Source organism: Myxine glutinosa, chromosome 11 (genome assembly GCF_964187855.1).
Source record: "Myxine glutinosa chromosome 11, kmMyxGlut1.1, whole genome shotgun sequence".
Lineage (NCBI taxonomy): Eukaryota > Metazoa > Chordata > Myxini > Myxiniformes > Myxinidae > Myxine > Myxine glutinosa.
Window position 1 is genome coordinate 94,979,153 of NC_136271.1, and position 23,888 is coordinate 95,003,040.

General features: G+C 48.4%; 2 protein-coding genes across 9 annotated transcripts in view; one reads left to right on the forward strand and one right to left on the reverse strand.

The window, feature by feature from the left end:
• The window catches only part of LOC137412493 (toxin MIT1-like), a 95,145-nt gene extending 79,845 nt beyond the window's left edge, over positions 1-15,300 (forward strand). Inside the window, exon 3 of the mRNA XM_078786883.1 lies at positions 14,217-15,300. Within this exon, the coding sequence (XP_078643009.1) occupies positions 14,217-14,348 (132 nt within the window). The 3' untranslated portion in view covers positions 14,349-15,300. The remainder of the gene's footprint in view (positions 1-14,216) is intronic.
• On the reverse strand, positions 21-23,639 carry LOC137412491 (putative G protein-coupled receptor 85). Of its 8 annotated transcripts, none has more exons than XM_068097808.2 (4): positions 22,116-23,639; positions 17,989-18,071; positions 16,678-16,761; positions 21-1,559 (listed from the first exon to the last, which is right to left on the reverse strand). In XM_068097808.2, exons 1-3 carry the CDS (start codon positions 23,164-23,166, stop codon positions 16,753-16,755), a joined length of 1,143 nt encoding a protein of 380 aa, XP_067953909.2. In that variant the 5' UTR covers positions 23,167-23,639; the 3' UTR covers positions 21-1,559; positions 16,678-16,752. The 8 variants fall into 8 exon arrangements, with proteins under 8 accessions (XP_067953909.2, XP_067953911.2, XP_067953908.2 ...); XM_068097810.2 differs by having other exon boundaries at positions 16,678-16,782; XM_068097807.2 differs by having other exon boundaries at positions 21,949-23,638.
• Positions 23,640-23,888: the final 249 nt, after the last annotated feature.

Sequence of the window (23,888 nt, forward strand, 5' to 3'; positions counted from 1 at the left end):
GTATAAAAACACAACACACACACACCACTGCCTTTTATTATTACAACATGATGATGATATTTTAAAGCGCATGCCGTACAATATATGAAAAGTTCTGATGGGGTTTTACAAATTATCTGTGCAGTGCACCAAGTTAACCCAAGGACAAAGTGAATGGTGGCCTTATGCGAGGCCTACATAGACAAGCTGTGCATTGAATAGTTTGCTGCAGAGAAGTAATCAATGAGGGTGGTGGGGCGAAGGAAAAGAATTGCCAATGAAAATGAAAAAAAGAATTGCAGCATCTGTGGGCCTGGCTGATTACTTCGCTGGATAAACAAGTTCAAATGGTTTGGCAATAAATTTCAGTGTAATGTTTGCATCAGGAAAGGGGTAAATTGGGCCTATTTGTCTCATGATGCTTTGATCCCAGGATAACATCTCTTACGACAGGTGGATTTGTTGAACTCTCTACCAATTGCCTTGTGATTAATGTAAAATCAAAGTGGTATGACGGAATGTCCTTGTACTGAGTGTAAATTATGCACAAGCTCCTTCATGACACCTTCGATCACTGTAAAACTGTGTAAAAGGTCTCACAAGCAACAGGGCAAAGGTATTCACAAAAGTTAAATACAACAGCTTTATGCCAGTGAAAACCAAGGTAGATGATGAAAATGGATGACCAAGAAAATTATACCGCATTGAATCGACAAACAATTTAAACCGCAGCAATGTAATGTATAACTAACACAACCCTCTTAATTGGCGATTTCAGTTGTTTTACTCTTCTTCCTCCTGTCCATTTTCCCCCTTGCCGGTTGCCAAATTGTTGTACCGTGTGCCCATTGTCAATTTAACCTTGCTCTTCCATGAGCCTCGTTCTCACAGGAAAAGAAAGTAAATAAAAACAGTACTTTATCGAATCGACCATGGCATTCCACAAAGTGAAACGAATATTATCCTTATTAGCCCCCGTTGGACTTGATCCAAAACGGGGGCTAATGGATTGGGTCTCGTCTGTCCGTCCGTCCGTCTGTCTGTCTGTGCGTCCACAACCATTTCTTGGAGATGTTTGGACCGATTTTGTTCAAACCTGGTAAGAAGATAATACATTACGGCATAAAAATGCACATCATTTTATTTCGCGATAAAATCAAAGAAGGCCGACTGGCGGCCATTTTAGTTGTAAAAATAAACAAACCGATGTTGAACATATCCTCAACCAATACTTTGACATGCATTCACCGATGTTGTTCAAACTTGGCACCCGGATAACGAATGATGTCTTACATATGCCTGTCAATTTATTTCGAGATCAGATCCAATATGGCCGACTGGTGGCCATTTTCTTATTTAAACGTTTCCCCAACCATTTGTTGAACATACATGGTCCGATTTTGTTCAAACTTGGCACAAGCATGGCACATCATGGCATACACATGCACCTCATTTTATTTTGCGATTTGATCAAAGATGGCCGACTGGTAGACTGGCGGCTATTTTAGTTGTAAAAAAACCCGATATTGACCACGTCTTCAACCATTTCTCGGAGATGCATTCACCAATGTTGTTCAAACCTGGGACACAGATAATGGATTATGTGTTACATATGCACGTCATTTTGTTTCGAGATTAGATCCAAGATGGCCGACTGGTGGTCATTTTATTACTTAAACGTGACCCCAACCATTTCTCGGACATGCATGGACCAATTTTGTTCAACCATGGCACAAAGACAATACATGAGTATATATATATATATATATATATATATATATATATATATATATATATATATATATATATGGTGAATATTTTGTTTTGCAATCTGACCAAAGATGACCGACTGATGGCCTAACTCCATACAGCAAAATTACTAAAACCATGGGGGCTATGACATTTCAGGTGTTTTTCTTCTTGTTTAATAAAGGATCCAGATAAGAATTAGGGACTATAGACCTGTTAGTTGGACTTCAGTTGTGGGAATGGTGTTGGACACATTAATTATGGACCAGATGAAGAACGATTTAAATAAATATAAACGAATTAAAGGCAACCAGCATGGGTTTACGAAAGGTAGGTCTTGTCTACCATATCTATTAGAGTTCTATGAAATAGTTTCTGAATGGGTGGATGAGGGGGGGTGATGGCCTAACTCCATCTCCGGTACGTAGTACATCTCCACTTTAAGAAGGTATTTGGTAAAGTTCCACATAGGTTTTTGCGGAGTGGCAAAAGGGTTTGTGGAGTGGCTGGTCAGGTAGCTACCTGGATCTAGAATATTGCATGCCGTTTTGGTCACCACCACTCAGGAAGGATATATCTACCATTGAGAGGGTTCAGCATAGGGCTACTAGATGGGTTCCAGGCATAGATAGACACAGGAGGCTGAAGGAGACAGACATTTATACATTAGAAAGGAGGCAGTTATGAGGGGATACAATAGAGATGTTTAACACAATGAAGGGTACAGATAAAATAAGTGCAGAATAATTCTTCAACACAATAGGCAGTAATAGAACCAGGGGCCATAGCCTGAAAGGAAAGAAGAGAAGAGCTAAGACGGTCATAAGGCAGTGGTCTTTCACTCAGAGTATAGTTAATGCAAGAAATTGTCTCCCTGGAAAGGTAGTGAGTGCAGCAGAAATAGTAGATACGTTTAAACGAATCAGATAAGTACCGAGAAGCATTAGAGATCGAAAGGGTACAGGTATAATGGCAAGTTCGGTTGCTTGATTATGGATGGATGATTGTGTACATCTCTGCTGTGTGAGATGTCTGTGAGAGGGTCTCATAATTGTACATTATTCACCCTAAAACCACCTTCGCCCACCTCCCCCATGCCCCCAAAAAACCTCCCCTCCCCCCACCACCCCAAAAGATAAAAAAAATTGCCCCCAAATCATCCCAACTACTCCTCTCATTCCACCAATGAAATCAAGTCGTTTTGATGGATTTATTTAATATTGATGTGGGGCAAGCATCATGAAAGGCCAAATGGAGACCTCCTCCTGCATCCAATTTCGTTGACATCTCAAGGCTCATGGTGGAACTGGTTCACATCACATTCTGGAAGACATTGAGAGAGTCCGTGTCCGTTTTGTATTCAGACTTCTTCGTCCATATGCAAAACATGACTCAAACAGCTAAAAAAAACAAAAAACTTTTTTTTACGATTTTAGGCGATATTGACCTAAAAGGCTTTTTGAAATATCCTGCTCACAGACAGACAGACAGACAGATGTGAAAACATAACCTTTGTCCATCTTCAGTGGCGGAGGTAAATATCCAATGCAATCCATTGTAATGGCAATACTCTTTCCAGAGTATATTAATGCTGCTGAAATAGTCTCATGGCAAATAATGGGCTGGCAGGATGGCCAAGGCCCTAGAGCTATGTATACTCACCTCTGAACTGTATAGCCTCGGTTTGTATCTCGATCCAGCTATAAACTGTCATCATGGTGTTTCACAGTCATGGCGAGGCATTAATGCGTGTGCCGTCTCTCGGATGGACGTTAAACTGCCAAAATCGAGACGCTCTGCTCACCTTCACTCCTCTTCTCTCCCGCCTCTGGAACAAACTCCCCCACTCTCTTCAATCCCACTCCTCCCTCGAGCTCTTTAAAACAGCTGTTCACCACCATCTCTTATCTTCCCCCATCCAAAACCTTGATCTTTTCTACCCCCGCTAATTCACCCTAGATCCACTGTTTTGAAATACCAACTTCTTTCCTGGAAGTCCTTGCAGTGTCCTTGTGTTTTATACTTCTCCCCCCACCCCCTTCCCACGCCTCCTCCCCCCAAGCGCTCTCCCTCCCACAGATCTCCCAATGTCCCTGCTCTCAAATGTTGTGTTTGTGTGCTTCCCCATCTCTCCCCATCTTGTCTACAGCTCCCCTTATTATATGTTGTATTTTTTGTGTGATTAATGTTAGCTCTTTCACGAGCCTCGATGTTGTCTACAAAAAAAAAAAAAAAAATACAAAAAACTGGGTCTCATGTCCGCCGGCATTAGGGGTGGACAAAAGGATCCCACGCTGTCTTTGGTGAAGAGTAGGTGAGCCATCGCCAGCACCCTGAACAAATTACAAATTCCTGCTCACACATAAAGGTGACATTAAGCCTGGTGTTGGCTTAGCGGTTAGGGTGCCGGCTTGGGATCCTAGGATCCTGGGTTCGAATCCCGGTCGATCGCTGAATTAACGCCAGGGGGGTTGACTCAGCCTGTCATCCTTCCGAGGTCGGCAAATTGAGTACCAGTTTGCTGGGATGAATGATCACGGTGTGTACCCCGATTTAGAATAGGTACACCGTATCCCTGCGCATCGTAAGAGGCGACCAAGGGTTGGCGTCAGGAAGGGCATCCGGCCATAAAAACATTGCCTCAAACAGGGAACCATGATTGTCATGGGGCCCGCAAGGCTAACCCCCGCTCTAGCGGGGAAAATGGCCTTAAAAACGATCATTCATTCATTCATTCACATAAAGGTGACATTGCATCAGTGGCACAACCTCACCCTCAGCTAATGATACCCCCATGTGCTGCAATGAAAGAATAGCAAGGAATACACAGGACAGTTTGCTATTCTTTCCCCATAGTAGTGAGGGCACCAGTATATGACTAGAATACTCTTGCAAAATACACAGTGGGATATTTAATGTCCATCAAATAAGAGCAGACAGAACACCTAACTTAAAATCCCTGCTCCCCCTCCCAAAGTCTAATGCAGCCCTAAATGTAAAACACCAAATGTGTCAGAAATTAAACCCAGAACATCAAGCTCAAATCAGGTGCACTTCCTTTGAGCTAACCCTGCGAGCTGCAACCATGGATGTACAATTGTAAAATTGAGCACGATAAAAATCGAAATTATTTTACCTGCAGAATGCTAATGCAAATGAACTCGATGAATATCAAATTTAGGCCGCAATGAATGGCGGTGGAGAAACATCTCCCCAAGGGATAGGTTCCTGTACACAACACCAAAGTGATTCTATTTGGGGAACATCTGAATCTGTATCCGGATACAAGAATTAAAAAAAACATTTAAGTGATTCTTCACCATTGGTTGAAAGGGCCAAAAACGATATATAGCATATTTCAAAAAGTTGGACGACTTATGACAAAACGAGGTGGATGAGTTGGGTAGATGACAAGAACAAGCCGTTTAGATTTTGGTTCAGGTCTGGATCCAGATCTGACCTATCAGTGGGATCCAACACGTAAACTGTTCAGCTTGGCGGAGGTATGCTCTCCACAGTGTGCCGTTCTAGCTGGGGATTGCAACCGGATGGAATCTGCTGAAAATAAGGTAAATCTGAGTCAAAAACATCAAGTATAGCACAGGCCACAATTATGGCTGTGCTCTCTGAAGATATCTATCTGTCACATGACCTCCATCTTCAGAGTCCATTGGCATAACCTTTTGCAGGTTGTTACGTGGTCCCCTCGGTGAATACCTGGTCTCAGTGACCCCCGGACCGTGAGAGGAACTTCGCCAGAAAGCTGTATTATATATGCGCTTTCGCCACGCAAGCCCTATGAATTTCACCCAAGAGACAACTGACGTTCAAGGATATATTTCAATGGTAATGATACCAAACAATTTCAATGACACAACCATCAACAATATTTCAAGGACACAACCACGGAGATTTTCCCCGAGCAATCAACAATACATAATCATCACCAATTCCCAATTCACAATCAATTCCCTATGATTAAGATGGCCATCTTATACATGTGTGTCCCGGTGAGTACTCACACCCCCTTTCGGTCTCTGCTCCTCAATGTCTCTGGGCCCCTCCTGACCAAGATACTGCTACTGGTCGGCGTCTCCGCACTCGGGCGGTTGAACGAACCCCGGGTGGACGTTTCTCCACCGGGCAGGTATCGTACCAGGCACCGTGGCTGCAGCCCCTCGTGGCCACGCGGAGCGGGTACGGTAGAGCAAGCCAAACCCCACGCCGCTTGCAAGGCGCGTTAGGCCCCAACGTGCGACCCGCACGCGTCTGTTTGGACGGTGCCGCGAACGATTCCAGACGCGGGGTCGATGCACGGCCCCACGTCAACTTGACGTCTCCACCGGGCAGGTACACGTCCCGGGAATTCCTCTCGCCGGACAGGTTTCGGAACGCCGCTGTTTTCCACGCAGCGCAAGGTCGATTCCACCTTTTGTCGGAGCGGGGCGAGGAAGAAGAAAACTCGTCCTTTTCCTCGTGTCTTTTCCTCTTCCGTTTCCGGTCACTTCCGTTTCCGGCCACTTCCGTTTCCGGCCACTCCCTCAGAAGGGCTCCTGCCCCTCCAACCACAACTACACAACAACTTAATATACTACCCACGGATAAGCAAAGACCTGAATGGTAATTCACATACATTCACATAAATATGTAACAAGGTATATAGATCTATTCCACCCCCATAGCTTCGTGATCATACGCCCATCGTCAATGCAAGTTCCTTGAAGCTCTGAGTTAAGCCCGAGGTAAAACAAACTAGTATTTCAGCAAATTGATGCAGGTACGAATTACTATGTACGCTACGCTGTAGGATATCTATATCTACATGTGTGTGTGAATGAATGAATGAATGAATGATCGTTTTAAGGCCATTTTCCCCGCTAGAGCAGGGGTTAGCCTTGCGGGCCCCATGACAATAATGGTTCCCTGTTTGAGGCAATGTTTTTTTTTTATGGCCGGATGCCATTCCTGGCGCCAACACTGAGTCGCCTCTTACGATGCGCAGGGATACGGTGTACCTATTCTAAACCGGGGTACACACCGGGATCATTCATCCCAGCAAGCTGGTACTCAATTTGCCGACCTCGGAAGGATGACAGGCTGAGTCAACCCCCCTGGTGTTAATTTAGCGATCGACTAGGATTCGAACCCAGGATCCTGGGACCCCAAGCCGACACCCTAACCGCTAAGCCAACACCAGGCTGTGTGTGTGTGTGTAACTAATTCAACTGTCTCCAAAACATGTGTATTCTGATTGTTTAGTTGACTGTGTATGGTGAAAACATAACCGCCGCCCACCTTCAGTGGTGGAGGTAAAATTTGACATGGTGATTTATTTATTTTATACATATGTATATGTGTCACGCTACCAGATTCTTGCACCAGATGCTCAAATTATGGATTTCGAGTTATACCTGCAGCATTAAAGTACCAACCCTGTACCTTCATAAAATAGCAGGGTTGGTCAAATTGGGCAATTACAAATTCATGAAAACAAAAATTTAAATATTCATGTGTTCCCCAAAATGTCAAGTTTTTCAACTTTTCATGCCAGGAAATCTAGAAAATTTCGCAAAAAATACCAACCAGTAATTTACAATCAGAATCAATTTCTAGGGTTTAAAGGTTTTTTTCAAGCATGATGTTGGACAAGTAAAGTAAATAAAAGTACCATAAGAGTTATTGGCCGAGTGCCAATTTTTTTTTTAGCACCTTGCCAATATTGTGTATTTTCCACTTTTTTCCCGAGCAAATAAGTTGTGACCAGCACTGATTTTAATTGGAATTTATGGGAAACGAACACGCACATGTTTCTTCTAATACTGCTGTATTTATTATGTACAGCATAATCTGCATTGCAACTGTACACAAATACTGTAAATCATCGCCCGCCATCTGTACGCTAGCCCAAGCTGTCATGCCAAAATATCAAGGCAAAATGACGAGTAGGCCTACATGTATAGAATTTTCACACGCATGTTTGGTGAAGCCCCATTTACAAGACGTATGGACAAGACTAGTCAACCGTTGACTACCTGATGGTGCGTAGGCGAGATAGGGGGCACCTCCGGGACACAAAGGTGATCCCGGGGGAGGAGGCTGTTTCACAGCACCACTTGGTTGTCTGCGACATAAGGGTGAAAGGTGCGAGGAGAGCTCGGCGGGTGAAGTACCAACCGAGAATGAAGGTGTGGAGGTTGAAAGAGGTGACAGTAAGGGAGACATTAAAAGAGAGGCTGAGTAGGGTCGAGGCTGATGTGGTTGAGCTTGAAAGTGGTTGGATGTCAATGAAAGCTAGTCTGTTGGGAGTCGTTGGTGAGGTATGTGGATGGACAAAAGGACCACCGAGGCACTCGGAAACATGGTGGTGGGATGATGAAGTTGGAAAGAGGATTGACGAGAAGAGGAAGAAGTTCAAGGAGTGGCAGAAGGCGAAGGGCACGGGAGCAGAAACAGCAGAGCATGAAACTTATAAGGCAGCCAGGAAGGCTGCAAAGAAAGAGGTAGCAAAGGCGCAGGAGGCATGTAGGAAAATGTTCGGAGAACGCTTGGATTCGGAAGAGGGTCAGAAAGCAGTATTCCGGATTGCAAAGCAAATAGCGAAAGAGAGGTGTGATGTGATGGGGGTGAGTTGCTTGAAGGATGAAGTGGGACAAATCGTTGTCGACCCAGATGGAATTAAAGGAAGATGGAAAAGATATATGGAAATGCTGTTGAATACAGAGAATGAATGGGATGGCAACATAGAGAGTAACCCAGTTTTAGGACCGGCAGAGAAGATAACTGAGAAGGAAGTTGAGAAAGCGATAAAAGCAATGAAGGGTAGAAAAGCGGGAGGGCCGACGGGAGTTGTGGGAGATATGTTGAAGGCAGCAGGAAGTTGGGGTGTGAAGAGAATGAGAGAGATCTGTAATCTGGTGATGAAAGAAGGCCGCATTCCAGTGGATTGGGAACTGAGTACCCTCGTCCCTCTATACAAGGGGAAAGGTGACCCTCTGGAGTGTGGCTCGTACCGAGCGATAAAGTTATTGGAGCATGGAAAGAAGGTATTGCAAAGGGTGTTGGAGAGGAGGATAAGGAAGAAAGTGAAGATCGACGAAATGCAGTTTGGATTTATGGCAGGAAGAGGAACAACAGACACGCTTTTCATTGTGAGGCAGTTGCAGGAGAAGTACATGGAGAAGAGGAAGAAGTTGTTTCTTGGGTTTGTTGATCTGGAGAAAGCATTCGATAGGGTTCCACGCAAAGTATTGACATGGGCATTGAGGAAGTTAGGAGTGGAGGAATGGTTGATCAGAGTAGTGATGGCAATGTACAAAAGAGCGCGCACAGCTGTAAGGACGAAGGGCGGGAACAGTGGTGAGTTTGAGGTGAAGGTGGGAGTGCATCAGGGGTCGGTACTAAGTCCACGACTATTTGTAGCTGTGATGGAGGTGCTGGCTCAGAACGTAAAGGAGGGTTTACCATGGGAGTTGTTGTATGCAGATGATCTGGTGTTGGTTGCGGAAAGTATGGATGGACTGAAGGAAAAGATGAACAAGTGGAAGGAATGTATGGAGACAAAAGGTCTGAAGGTGAATATCGGAAAGACGAAGGTGATGGCAAGTGGTAAAGAATGTGGTGAAGTGGAAAGAACTGGGAAGTGGCCCTGTGCTGTGTGTAGGAAGGGCGTCGGAGTGAACTCCGTTCAATGTACAATGTGCGCTGAGCGGGTTCATCAAAAATGTAGTGGTATGAGAGGGTCATTAACCAGTGTGGCAGCTACATTCAAATGTAAGGTGTGCACAGAGGGAGCTGCAGATGGAAGAAATGTTGAGTTGGATCTTGGAGACGGCATGAAGCTGGAAGGTGTGAAAACATTTTGCTACCTCGGAGACATGCTGAATGGAGAAGGTGGATCACACTCGGCAGCGGTTGCTAGAGTGAGATGTGCATGGAAGAAGTTTCGGGAACTGAGTGGCGTGCTGATGATGGGAGTGTCGTTGACGCTGAAGGGAAAGGTGTATGCTGCATGTGTGAGAAGTGTTATGATTTATGGGAGCGAGACATGGGTAATGAACGTAGAGCAGCAACGAAGATTGGAAAGGATGGAAATGCGAATGGTTCGACGGATGTGCGGAGTATCGTTGAGAGAGAGGAAGACAAATGATGAATTGCGAAAGATGATGGGAATAGAGCCTGTGATTGATGCTGTGAAGAGGAACAGGTTGAGATGGTTTGGTCATGTGTTGAGGAATGATGAAAGTGACTGGTTGAGAAGAGTGATGGAAATTAATGTAGAAGGAGGTAGAGGACGGGGAAGACCGAGAAAGACTTGGCTAAAGATGGTGGAAGAAGAAATGCGGGCAAGGGGGTTAACAAGGAGGGATGCAGAAAATAGGGCAAAATGGAGAACATTGTCATGGGGACCGCAAGGCTAACCCCTGCTCGTCGGGAAAATGGCCTTTAAAATGCATGTTGTTGTTGTTGTTGTATGTACACTAGGCTTGACTTATCCATGAAGGACAAGAAATGCATGTGGCAACAAAACTACTTACACTTGAAAACCCCACGGGATATTAAGTTGGCAGCCAGAAGTGTGATTCAAAGGTCAAGTCATTATCTTGTGAGCCGAATTCACAAAGTACATACAAGTACAGCATTGTTCAGTATACGATATTCTTTGTCCAGGATATGAATAAAATATCATGCACACTGGATGCACAGCACTGAGCAGCATGTACAGGTCTTATCAATTGCACAAACTATGATGACTCATTATAATGATTGAAGTCATTATAACTCATTAAAATGACATTGATGACGCACAAACAATCATTATAATGATTGAGACAGTCATCATAGTCTCATAGTCAGACAGTCATCATATATATACACAAAGAATTAAGTTAAGCACCCCCCCCGTTTTTTTACAACCTCGCACATTACAAGTTTGTTGTCGTCAAAACAGTGTAATATACCCATGATATTGCTATATTTTCTGGAGAAGTGATATTATGGTCACATAAAAACATAACAATCATGCCGTTTTCAATATTTTATTCTGAATAATTTAAGGTGAAATTTTTTGGGAATTTTAGGCATATTTTCACCTCAATTTAAGTATGGAGCTATAGGTCCATCACGGACAGTGTGGATGACGTTTATGTTTTCTAACGTACAGTCATTGTTCTGAGAAGACCTCTAGCGATCTTTGCGTCAATAACGTGTGTAGGACCCACGTGATCGGATCACTGACTCAACCCTACGTCTCATAGACCCTGTAAGCCGTCGTATGCGTTGCTGTGGCAGGTTGTTCCATTCCCGATGTAATGCACGTTCCAATTCATCCAGATTGGCTATTGGAGGGACCATCTTCGCAATTTGTTGTCCCAACATGTCCCAAACGTGCTCGAGGGGGTTCGGGTTCAGGACAGGATTAGGGGGTGCTTAACTTAATTCTTTGTGTAGGGGTGCTTAACTTAATTCTTTGTGTATATATATATATCGAACAGATATCGAACAGATATATATATATATATATATATATATATATATATATATATATATATATATATATATATATATATATATATATACACACACAGACTTGGCATTTAATATCGAATTTTTTTTTTTCCTTGCCTTGGGTTTACTTTCTGAACTCAGTATATCAATCTGGTGAGTTTCTTTTACCCTTCGGTGATGTCTTTGTTGAAAGAACCATGTCACTGATTGTCTTTCGCAGCAAGAAGTCAATAACACGATTATATCACAGGTGGCGTGACAAAATGTAAGGACAGGTACATTTGACGATTGGCTTCACAATCGGGTATATTAGGGTTGTTGCGTTCTGTATTAGTGGAAAACAACTGCTGCACGTCTTCAAAAGTTATTGCCGCTTCCTCTGGAGATGGTCCGTCAACTTGACAATGCTGTTTGTCATGGAGTGGTGGCTTTACGAAATTCTGGCATGAAACAGCGTGCTATTGCTCGGCAGTATGGCATCACTCAAGGTCAGGTGTCAAAGATCCTGAAACGAAATGCTCAGAGGGGTGTCCCTACTCCAATACCGAGGCCAGGACATCCACGCAGAACCATAAGGAGGGATGATCGCCAGCTGCACCGGTCAGTCTGCAATGGCCGTACCAAGTCAGCTAATCGGCTTAGGGCTGAGTGGCAGCAACTGACAAATGTGCCTGTATCCAGAAGGCTAGTCAACCAACGACTGGTTCAAGCAGGCTATCGTGCCAGGCGTCCCCTGAGAAAGCCACGCCTGACCAGACACCGCCAGCGCCGATTGCAGTGGGCCAGAGAGCACCGTCAGTGGCAGCCAGGACACTGGAATCACGTGACCTTCAGTGACGAGTCTAGATTTCTGGTCTATCGTCAAGATGGCCGCGTCCGAGTGCGCAGACAAGTGCATGAAGCCCACAACGAAGATTGTATAGTGCCAAGAGTCCAAGCTGGAGGTGGTGGGGTGACCGTTTGGGCTGATTTTCATGCAGGGGGAAAAACTGACCTGGTTATTCTGAATGGAAACCTGAACCAGTTCAAGTACAGGGTCATTCTGGAAGAAACATTGCTTCCATTTGCTCATGCAGCTTTCGAGGAAACTTTGTCTTCCAAGATGACAATGCACGGCCTCATCGTGTTCGCATGATCCAACACTTTCTTACTGACCGTGGTGTAGAGCATATGGAGTGGCCTGCCATGTCCCCGGATATGAATCCGATAGAGAACTTGTGGGCAGAATTAACGCGTCAAATCGACAACTTGGACCAGCAGCCTGCCTCTGTGCATGAATTGCAGCAGACTATTGTCACTGCATGGCAAGCGATTCCTGTCCAAACCTTGGCAAATCTCGTGAACAGCATGCCTCGACGTGTACGTGCTCTCCTGAATGCTCGTGGGGGTTACACGAAGTACTGAACTGTAATTTTACTGTCCGTAATCCCAGTCGTAATTTAACTTTTGTTTTTGTTGAAATTTTTTTTGGCTAATGTGCAAAATAAAGAGATACTTCTGGAAAACGCACAGAAGTTTAACACAGTACTGTCCGTGAATTGAGTTCGATATTAGTTTACATCACTTTCAAGGATCAATTTATTTGTTTCGAAATGTCAAATGTGGTTTTTGTTTCTTTTAAAGGTCACATTAACAAAATCTAGAATAATTTCAACATAATTCCAATGAACTTTTGGTTCTAAGTCATCTTGAAAAGTAAGTTAACCCCCACAGAAAAAATATTCCATATTAAATGCCAAGTCTGTGTATATATATATATATATATATATATATATATATATATATATATATATATATATATATATATATATATATTTAATTGTTATGGGATGTCAAACTGGATGGCACAGAGGTGATGCACTTGCCTCCGTGCCCTCTCATCAGAGTTAGATTCTCACCCGACGAGAAACTCTTGGACTAGTGTTTCCCAGGTAGGTAAGGGTGTTGCATCACTATATGTGCCGTCCCTCGGACAGATGTCAAGCTCGGTGTCCCATGTAGGTTGCATTCGATAATGGACGTTAAAGATCCCAGTGTCTTTGACAAAGAACAGGAGATTATGTGCAGGCACCTTGACCAAATTTCTGCCACAATGTGCACTCGCACTGCATCAGCATTGTGCCTCGGTGATGATGCAACCAGTGGACCAAAGGTGGTGTCGTCCCACATACAAAATACTGCATATTTACTCCTGATAACTCCAAATATAGTAAATACCATTATAGGATGGGGAACCCAGCATCAAGAGTTGTCAAACACATAATTGCAGGTGAAACTAATGATTTGTTGGCCTACTTTTCATTCCATACTAATCAATGCTCATGAAGTAGGCTAACATCTCTTTTTTTTTTCATGACCCTCTCATACAGAGCATCGGTTCTGCAAAATCCGTTTTTTGGCTCGGGTTACAGTCCTGGACGGGTCCTCACTCCGATACACGAAGTTAGGGCAGGAAGTTGGAATTTGTTCATGGTGCCGGAGATAGCTCACCCACTCTTCATGGAGGATACCATGGGATCTCTATATAACCTCCACCAAATAATGCCGGCAGACGAGACGCACATTTTAATGTCCATCCGAGGGACGGCGCACACGTACATTGATGAATCACCCTGCCTGTGGAACACCGGGATGACAGTTTATAGCTGGGCCGAGATTCTAATCCAAGCTGGACAACAGGCAGGTGTGCACAACTCTTGGCCATTTCGTCAGCCCCAAATCCCATCACTGGGTATAATTTCCGATGGTCTCCTGCAGTCCTCGTCCTGCAAGTAATATGTGGACGAGCTCCTCCACTTGAAAGAGGAAGCCAAAAAGAATACAAAACAATTTTTTGTTGTTGCACATTTCACATGTACTACACAGCGGATGGTTTCACACAATTTATGCACGAACACCTGAATGTGCTAAGAAACAGAAGATTTATGCCAAATACAAGTGATAATTCTGATTGCATTGCAAGTTGTGTTTGTGTGTACACGCAGGCTCCTTTCATGGGCAAGAGAAAACACCACAAGTGCCCATGCGCCCCGAGCCTCATGTGCACTCGTCTGGCCAATAGGAAGTACCGGTGTCTATCCTACTTCAAGAACCGAGCTGGGTTTTATGCAGCCTGACACTGGCAGCATTGCACGTGCAATAAGCCAACTGTACGAGCCATTATAAAATAATAACTTGCAGCACAATGCGAGTAAAGCACACCAATGGTTACACAAAACCATTGGGACAAATACCTAGCAAAACCCCCCAAAAAAGAAAGGTTTGCTTCTGAGCGTCATTTGACCAATGATGCGCACCTGTTCTCGTCTGTGCTTGGCCAATGTCACAATGTCGCGCTTTCGACATGCGGACGCACCTGACGTCCAATTCCTGCGGAAATCCCATCCCCATTTTGGCTTTTAAGTTATAAATGAATGAAACCCCGTCGACATATTTGCTGACAAAATGAATGAAACCCTCGTTGAAAGCAAAGCTGACCGTGATCGACTGTATGCATGAGATGTACTAGAGTGTCTGGGTTACGTTATGCGTTCAGCAGCAGCAAATGCATTCACAAATTGTGTTTACGAGAAGGAATCAAAATGTCGACACACATCCCGCCCCCTCCCCCCCCTCTCCCCGGACACAAAAGCACAACTTATTTTTGTTTTGACACTCCCTCATGTTTGGAACTGCTGCATTCACAACTTCAGTGAAGCAATGTCAATAATAGTACAGGTATTTCCAACACTCATGGAACTGTTTTCCTGTGTGGCCTGCGTGCTGTTGACTAATCAGAAGGTTGCTTGGAAGGAGATTTAAACGTCTCGTTACAATGCTGTGTTGCGACGGAAGACCGTTTTACATCCACTACCCGCCTGTCCCAAATGTCAAGTTGCTACATTTTGATGCCCCATCTGTACTTTCCTATTTCAATAAAATTATTCCAATGAAATTTCTCAATTTGAGCCAATGAACTTTTACAGTATTATTCACACATCTGTTATCACAAAAATATACCTGGGATGGCAGGATGGCTTGTAGGTATGCATACTCGCCTCTGAGCCGTCTGGCCTGTATTCGAATCTTGATGAAGCGATCAGCTAATGATTTCAGAATCATTGGAATCTCCCGCGATGAAGCCGTCTCCGAGGGCCTCTCACTCACTCACCGCAGGCAGGTTGGTGGTCTTTCCGTCTTCTACAGACTCCTCTCCGGCCTTGCCCCCCCAGCTCTCTCTGGGCTCTGTCCCCCTAATATTCCTGCTGGTCGCACAAGATCTGCCAGCAATCCTCTTATGGTTAAACTGCCAAAATCAAGACTCTCTGCTCACCTTCACTCCTTCATTCCTCTTTTCTCCCGCCTCTGGAACAAACTCCCTCACTCTCTTCAATCCCACTCCTCCCTCCAGGTCTTTAAAACGGCTGTTCACCACCATCTCTTATCTTCCCCCATCCAAAACCTTGATCTTTTCTACCCCCGCTAATTTCACCCCAAATCCACTTTTTGAGGTGCCGACTTCTTTCCTGGAAGTCCTTGGTGTCCTTGCGTTTTATACCTATCCTGCCTCCCTCCCAGGCCCTCTCCCTCCCACACATCTCCCGATGTCCCTGCTCTCAAATGTTGTGTTTGTGTGCTTCCGCCCCTTCTCTCCCCATCTTGTCAACCACTCCCCTTTGTATATGCTTTGTTTGTTTGTTTGTTTGTTTGATAAATGTTAGCTCTTTCACGAGCCTCGACTCTGTATACAAAAAAGAAAAAAGAAAAAAAAAAGCTGTCAATCTTGTGCTTACAGACAGGGTGATGCATTGACGTGTGCACTTTGAGGGAAGTTAAGGCGACGGACCCAAATGCCGGCACATCGATCATTAAAGATCCCACGGTGTCATTCCTGAAGAGTCGGTGAGTTATCATTGGTCTCCTGAACAAATTACAAATTCCTGCCCGAAAAACACCTTCGGTCAATATCCTGCATCAAAATGATGACCTTGCTCATGTCGACATGCCCAGAGATCTGTACAGAGTACGAGCCTCTAATCATGATCATGTCAAAATACGAGGCTGGCAGGACGGTGTCTGGGTACGTACACTTGTCGGGGGCAGTGTCACTAAGGTATTGGGCCTGGGTTCAAATCCCGAACGTGTGCCATCCATCAGATGGACGTTCATCGGTCCCGCCTGGCGGCATTAGTTGGTCGACATTAAATCGTGGGACACCGTGTCCTTCGCAAAGAGCACGCGAGCAATCGCCGACATCCTGAGCAAATTGGTGCCGTAACAAACAGGGGGCACTGCATCGGTGGCACAACCGCGCTCCCAGCATCGATACAAACCGGCGGCCACGGGCTGCACACAAAGTAACGATCTCAAAACACTCCAAAGAAAATACGAGAAACCTTCCACGTGAACAAACATGGCACGACGCGAGTGCAAATACAATTCACAAGCCGTCGAGACCGTGCCCACCTTTCAAAGCAAAGAGCACGCTGCGATTCACCGTGACGTTGGCAACACCACCCAGCACCGCCTCGGACCAAACGATCAGCTTGACTGCAGCAAAACTTGACATCACTTTGGTTATGCAAGTACGAACATTTTATTGGCATAAAACAAAACAAATGAAAAAGAAAAAACAAAAGAACAAATGTCACATTTGTAACCGTTCTATATACAAGTCCTCAAAACATTTCTAAAATGGATAAAAATTACACATTCTGGGATGAAAGGAAACTTGAATCTCGCGAATGCAAACCAAAAGACTCCAGACATACCCGGCGAGTATTTACATTTAAAAGGCTGTAGGGGACAAAATCCATCCCTCATGAATACCGAGGGTATCAGAGGTCCATCGCACAAAGTTGGCTGGCACTGATGACGTCTGGAGGTTCAAGGCAGTGCTCGTGGTTTTACAAAATTCCAACCAGCATCGAGGATTGGGGTTAAACGCCAAAGGTCGGGCCGGGGTGGGGAAGAGGGTCGATCGGCCACGCAAAGACAGGAGGGAGGATAAGGTGCGGGTCGCTTCGTCACATATGGGGCGAACAGGTACTCCGGGCGAGACGAGGCGTACCACCGGATTAGCATTCCAGCCGCTGTCCACGCTCTCGACAGGTGGACGTGGGAGAAAGAACAGCCACAAAACCCACTCGCTACACATCGATTGAACAACCAGTCATGCTGCAAGCGTGACGAATGGAACAGCACAACGCCTTTCTCTCAAACAATCCTCGACGCTACAAACGCACCGTGCGCCTAAATACCTCAACGGCTTCCTCTCAAACAATCCTCGACGCTACAAACGCACCGTGCGCCTAAATACCTCAACGGCTTCCTCTCAAACAATCCTCGACGCTACAAACGCACCGTGCGCCTAAATACCTCAACGGCTTCCTCTCAAACAATCCTCGACGCTACAAACGCACCGTGCGCCTAAATACCTCAACGCGTTTGAGGCGAAAAGGAAGCTCCTGCTCCATTCCGTTGGTCCTTCGTTCTCCGGCGGAAAAAATAAAAACGTACACACAAAGTTCTTAAAGTTCTTCGTCGCTCGATTTCAGCCACCTTCGTTTAAACTAACGTGAGTGTTCAGACTTCATCTACCCTTCCACGTCTACTCGTTCACAAAACAATGGATAAAAAGGCAAAGCAATTCATACCTCGTGGATAAACAAAAATGACAAATGTCATCAAGTGCAACACAAATCTCGTCGCGTAAATCCACAAAAAAGTAATAAAATAAATTAGAAAAAAAAAAGACAAAATAAGACGCAGACAAACCATTCCATCGAGCAATGAATGATTCGTTTGAACACCCAGCGGCTTCACTTCAACTTGGTCCCAGAGGCAGGTCCTGGTCGTGTCTGCATAAACAAGCGGCGACATCGTGACACCTCAAACACTTGTCACTCTTTTTGGACAAATAGACCCTTTTAATAGGCCTTGCAGACCCCCATAGCTTTTAAGGCCTTATGGATGCAATCGCTTACATGTCACCTCTGTGCAAGCAGTTATGAAAGTAAAATGGGGGTAGTTGTAGCACCCATCCTACTTTTGTCGGGAAGGTGAGGAGGGGGGGAGGTAGAAAAAGGAAGGTAGAAGGCAAGTGTAGTGAATGGAGCAGAAAGTGGCGAATTAGGGGTAAATAAGGAATTCATCGATACGCAAAGAGAGGTAAGACAATGTACAAAGGTGAGCGTTAGAGCGGGGCGAGCGTTACGGGGGGGACGAGCGTTACGGGGGGAGCGAGCGTTATGGGGGGGAGGGAGGCGTTACGGGGGGGGGGGCGAGCGCTACGGCAGGGGCGAGCATTATGGGGGCGGGGGGCAAGCGGCACAGGGGGGAAGGGGGCGAGTGTCACGGGGGGGGGGGGGGGGAGGTGGCACGGGGGGCGAGCGTTACAGAGGGGGGCGGAGCGTTGCAGAGGGGGGCGGAGCGTTACAGAGGGGGGGCGGAGCGTTACAGAGGGGGCCGAGCGTGACAGAGGGGGGCCGAGCGTTACAGACGGGGGCCGAGCGTTACAGAGGGGGGCCGAGCGTTACAGAGGGGGGCCGAGCGCTACGGCAGGGGCGAGCGTTATGGGGGCGGGGGGCAAGCGGCACAGGGGGGAAGGGGGCGAGTGTCACGGGGGGGGGGGGGGGAGGTGGCACGGGGGGCGAGCGTTACAGAGGGGGGCGGAGCGTTGCAGAGGGGGGCGGAGCGTTACAGAGGGGGGGCGGAGCGTTACAGAGGGGGCCGAGCGTGACAGAGGGGGGCCGAGCGTTACAGACGGGGGCCGAGCGTTACAGAGGGGGGCCGAGCGTTACAGAGGGGGGCCGAGCGTTAGAGCGGGGCGAGTTCTGCAGCAGGGAGAGTGTTACAGCAGGGAGTGTTACAGAGGCGCGTGTTACAGCGGGGAGAGTGTTACAGCGGGGAGATTGTTACAGCGGGGAGATTGTTACAGCGGGGAGAGTGTTACAGCGGGGAGAGTGTTACAGCGGGGGGAGTGTTACAGCGGGGGGAGTGTTACAGCGGGGGGAGTGTTACAGCGGGGGGAGTGTTACAGCGGGGGGAGTGTTACAGCGGGGGGAGTGTTACAGCGGGGGGAGTGTTACAGCGGGGGGAGTGTTACAGCGGGGGGAGTGTTACAGCGGGGGGAGTGTTACAGCGGGGGGAGTGTTACAGCGGGGAGTGTTACAGCGGGGGGAGTGTTACAGCGGGGGGAGTGTTACAGCGGGGGGAGTGTTACAGCGGGGGGAGTGTTACAGCGGGGGGAGTGTTACAGCGGGGGGAGTGTTACAGCGGGGGGAGTGTTACAGCGGGGGGAGTGTTACAGCGGGGGGAGTGTTACAGCGGGGGGAGTGTTACAGCGGGGGGAGTGTTACAGCGGGGGGAGTGTTACAGCGGGGGGAGTGTTACAGCGGGGGGAGTGTTACAGCGGGGGGAGTGTTACAGCGGGGGGAGTGTTACAGCGGGGAGAGTGTTACAGCGGGGAGAGTGTTACAGCGGGGAGAGTGTTACAGCGGGGAGAGTGTTACAGCGGGGAGAGTGTTACAGCGGGGGGAGTGTTACAGCGGGGGGAGTGTTACAGCGGGGGGAGTGTTACAGCGGGGAGTGTTACAGCGGGGAGTGTTACAGCGGGGAGTGTTACAGCGGGGAGTGTTACAGCGGGGAGTGTTACAGCGGGGAGTGTTACAGCGGGGAGTGTTACAGCGGGGAGTGTTACAGCGGGGAGTGTTACAGCGGGGAGTGTTACAGCGGGGAGTGTTACAGCGGGGAGAGTGACAGCGGGGAGAGTGTTACAGCGGGGAGAGTGTTACAGCGGGGAGAGTGTTACAGCGGGGAGAGTGTTACAGCGGGGAGAGTGTTACAGCGGGGAGAGTGTTACAGCGGGGAGAGTGTTACAGCGGGGAGAGTGTTACAGCGGGGAGAGTGTTACAGCGGGGAGAGTGTTACAGCGGGGAGAGTGTTACAGCGGGGAGAGTGTTACAGCGGGGAGAGTGTTACAGCGGGGAGAGTGTTACAGCGGGGAGAGTGTTACAGCGGGGAGAGTGTTACAGCGGGGAGAGTGTTACAGCGGGGAGAGTGTTACAGCGGGGAGAGTGTTACAGCGGGGAGAGTGTTACAGCGGGGAGAGTGTTACAGCGGGGAGAGTGTTACAGCGGGGAGAGTGTTACAGCGGGGAGAGTGTTACAGCGGGGAGAGTGTTACAGCGGGGAGAGTTTTACAGCGGGGAGAGTTTTACAGCGGGGAGAGTTACAGCGGGGAGAGTGTTACAGCGGGGAGAGTGTTACAGCGGGGAGAGTGTTACAGCGGGGAGAGTGTTACAGCGGGGAGAGTGTTACAGCGGGGAGAGTGTTACAGCGGGGAGAGTGTTACAGCGGGGAGAGTTATACAGCGGGGAGAGTTATACAGCGGGGAGAGTTTTACAGCGGGGAGAGTTTTACAGCGGGGAGAGTTTTACAGCGGGGAGAGTTTTACAGCGGGGAGAGTTTTACAGCGGGGAGAGTGTTATGGGGGTGAGTTTTACAGCATGGAGAGTGTTATGGGGGTAAGTTTTACAGCATGGAGTGTGTTATGGGGGTGAGTTTTACAGCATGGAGAGTGTTATGCGGGTGAGTTTTACAGCATGGAGAGTGTTATGGGGGTAAGTTTTACAGCATGGAGAGTGTTACAGGGGGTGAGTTTTACAGCGGGGAGAGTGTTACAGGGGTGAGTTTTACAGCGGGGAGAGTGTTACGGGGGTGAGTTTTACAGCGGGGCGTGTTACAGGGGGTGAGTTTTACAGCGGGGAGAGTGTTACAGGGGGTGAGTTTTACAGCGGGGAGGGTGTTATGGGGGAGAGTTTTACAGCGGGGAGAGTGTTACAAGGGTGAGTTTTACAGCGGGGAGTGTGTTACAGGGGGTGAGTTTTACAGCGGGGAGAGTTATACAGCGGGGTGAGTTATACAGCGGGGAGAGTTATACAGCGGGGTGAGTTTTACAGCGGGGTGAGTTTTACAGCGGGGAGAGTTTTACAGCGGGGAGAGTTTTACAGCGGGGAGAGTTTTACAGCGGGGAGAGTGTTATGGGGGTGAGTTTTACAGCATGGAGAGTGTTATGGGGGTAAGTTTTACAGCATGGAGTGTGTTATGGGGGTGAGTTTTACAGCATGGAGAGTGTTATGCGGGTGAGTTTTACAGCATGGAGAGTGTTATGGGGGTAAGTTTTACAGCATGGAGAGTGTTACAGGGGGTGAGTTTTACAGCGGGGAGAGTGTTACAGGGGTGAGTTTTACAGCGGGGAGAGTGTTACGGGGGTGAGTTTTACAGCGGGGCGTGTTACAGGGGGTGAGTTTTACAGCGGGGAGAGTGTTACAGGGGGTGAGTTTTACAGCGGGGAGAGTGTTATGGGGGAGAGTTTTACAGTGGGGAGAGTGTTATGGGGGAGAGTTTTACAGCGGGGAGAGTGTTACAAGGGTGAGTTTTACAGCGGGGAGTGTGTTACAGGGGGTGAGTTTTACAGCGGGGAGTGTGTTACAGGGGGTGAGTTTTACAGCGGGGAGTGTGTTACAGGGGGTGAGTTTTACAGTGGGGAGAGTGTCACAGTGGGGCGAGTTTTACAGCGGGGAGAGTGTTACAGGGGGGAGAATAGTGTTACCTGCATTGAGAAAAGGGAGAAAAATAAAGAATTGAAATGTTTCGCCATTGCAAGGGTAGACGGTTCAAATCCACAAGTGTGGGAACTCAATCGTACACGTTACACAAACTTCGCACAGTTCACCTGCAGGTCGTTATCACCGTGAATCATGAGAAAAAGTGGCAATTCTGCGGATCATGCGACATAATAGGCCTCAACAGGAAGTCTGCGCCGGTGACAGTACGGTGTAGCACTATAGAGACAACGACGCAGTTCTTTGTTGGAGACGAAGCACACGAAAGGGTTAACACCTGCTTGGGCAAAGCTCAACCACACCGCCGCACTCAGGTAGGCAGAGGGGATGCTGCACGCCTTGACAAAAACCCTCCAGTAGCAGGCGATGACGTAAGGTGCCCACAGGAGCAGAAACAGCAGAGTCATGATGTAGAACATCTTCCCGAGACGCTTCTCGGTCTTGAAGTCGTCCAGGACCAGCAGGCGCTTGTTCTGCGCTCCGCCCGCGGTCATGGCCGCGCTAGGCCGGATCCCCACCAAGGTGGGCGGCGTGGGGCCACGACCGAAGCCCGCGATCCAGTTGGCCGCGGCCTGCCCGGTGGCCCCGGGTCCATGGAACGTCCAGTTCTGGCTAATGGCGGGAACGAGCTGCACCGGCTTCATCTTGCGGTGGTCGTAAACAAACAGGATGAGCTTCAGGTACACGACCTGCGTGGCGAACACGATCACCACGAGCATGAGCATGAAGCCCAGGGAGTCGTTCTCCTTGAAGTATCGGTGCTCGAAGATGCACTGGTCCTCCTCGGCGATGAAGGCATACGTGCCCACGTCGAACACGGGCGGGAAGGCCATGGCGATGGACAGGATCCAGGCCATGAAGACGATGGCGGCGCAGGTCCACGAGGTCATGCGCTTCGAGTAGAACCTGTGGTGGGCCACGGCGATGTACCTGGTCACGCTCACGCAGAAGAGCATGAAGGCGGCGTGGAAGCAGAACAGGACGCTCGTGAAGGCCAGGTACTTGCAGGGCCGAGGCCCGTACGCCCAGGCCGTGGATCCGCCGCCGGCGATGGACGCCAGCACGAAGGGGAAGCACACCAGAGACCTGAGCAGGTCGGCCACGCACAGGTCCAGCAGGAAGTAGTACGGGACCTTCCACAAGGTGCGCTCCTTCAGGATGATGAAAACCACCAGGAGGTTCCCGACGGCGTTCCAACTGATGATCAGGCCCAAGGAGGAGAGCTTGCCCACCGAGGCGGCCGCGGGCCCCGGCCCGCTCGAGTTCAGGCCCAGGAAGGCGGCGGCGGCGGCGGCGCCTCCGACCAGGTGCTGAGTCCCGTTCGACATGGGCACGACCGTCCGTCCCGCTAGCCCCTGGATCGCCGCGGGGGCGAGGGGGCCCAGGCACCGGCGAGGGGCTGCGGCGTCACCCGCGCGACCATTTCAATCACCCCGTTATGAATGCAAAAACGGTCGCCGACCTCAATAGTCAATGGTCGCAGCCCGGGATTATCATCGGCTGCGCCGCCGCCACCTTACCCGCGGGTAATTTGTCAGAGCAGGAAGCGACAGGCCGGGCTGGCTGCAAAAAATGGTGCATCGGTGACGGCGAGCGACGAATCACTCGTCTCGTTGATATTGCTCCGCCGGACGATCGGTCTTTGTCGCCGGTTTCGCGCCTCGGCCTCGCACTTGTTCGCCCCGTAAAGGGGCCGAGCCGCGGCAAGACAGCGACGGGCCGTCCCGGGCCGCGCCGCCCTTTGTTCCCTTGTCGAGGCTCCCACTTCCGGGCATAAGCACCGGGCGCACCCAGCGCATGCGCACTCCAAGAGCGCTGACGGCGTGAGACGTGGAGCGCATGCGCACTGCACGCTCCAAGAGCGGTGACCACAGAACTCAATTTGAGTTCTGTGGCGGTGACCGCGTGAGACGTGGAGCGCATGCGCACTGCACGCTCTAAGAGCGGTGACGGTGAGAGATGAGCGCATGCGCACTCCAAGAGCGGTGATGACGAGAGATGAGCGCATGCGCAGACTTTCGGCAAAGCGTGAAGAGAATGATGTTTTGCC

Bases quoted from the DNA above. Each gene is read 5' to 3' on its own strand.
- LOC137412491 (XM_068097805.2), bottom strand. From the start codon at position 23,166: ATGTCGAACGGGACTCAGCACCTGGTCGGAGGCGCCGCCGCCGCCGCC. The intron at 18,072-22,115 runs GTGTTAACCCTT...TTGTTTATGCAG, and splicing joins GTTGAGCTTTGCCCAAGCAG to ACACGACCAGGACCTGCCTC.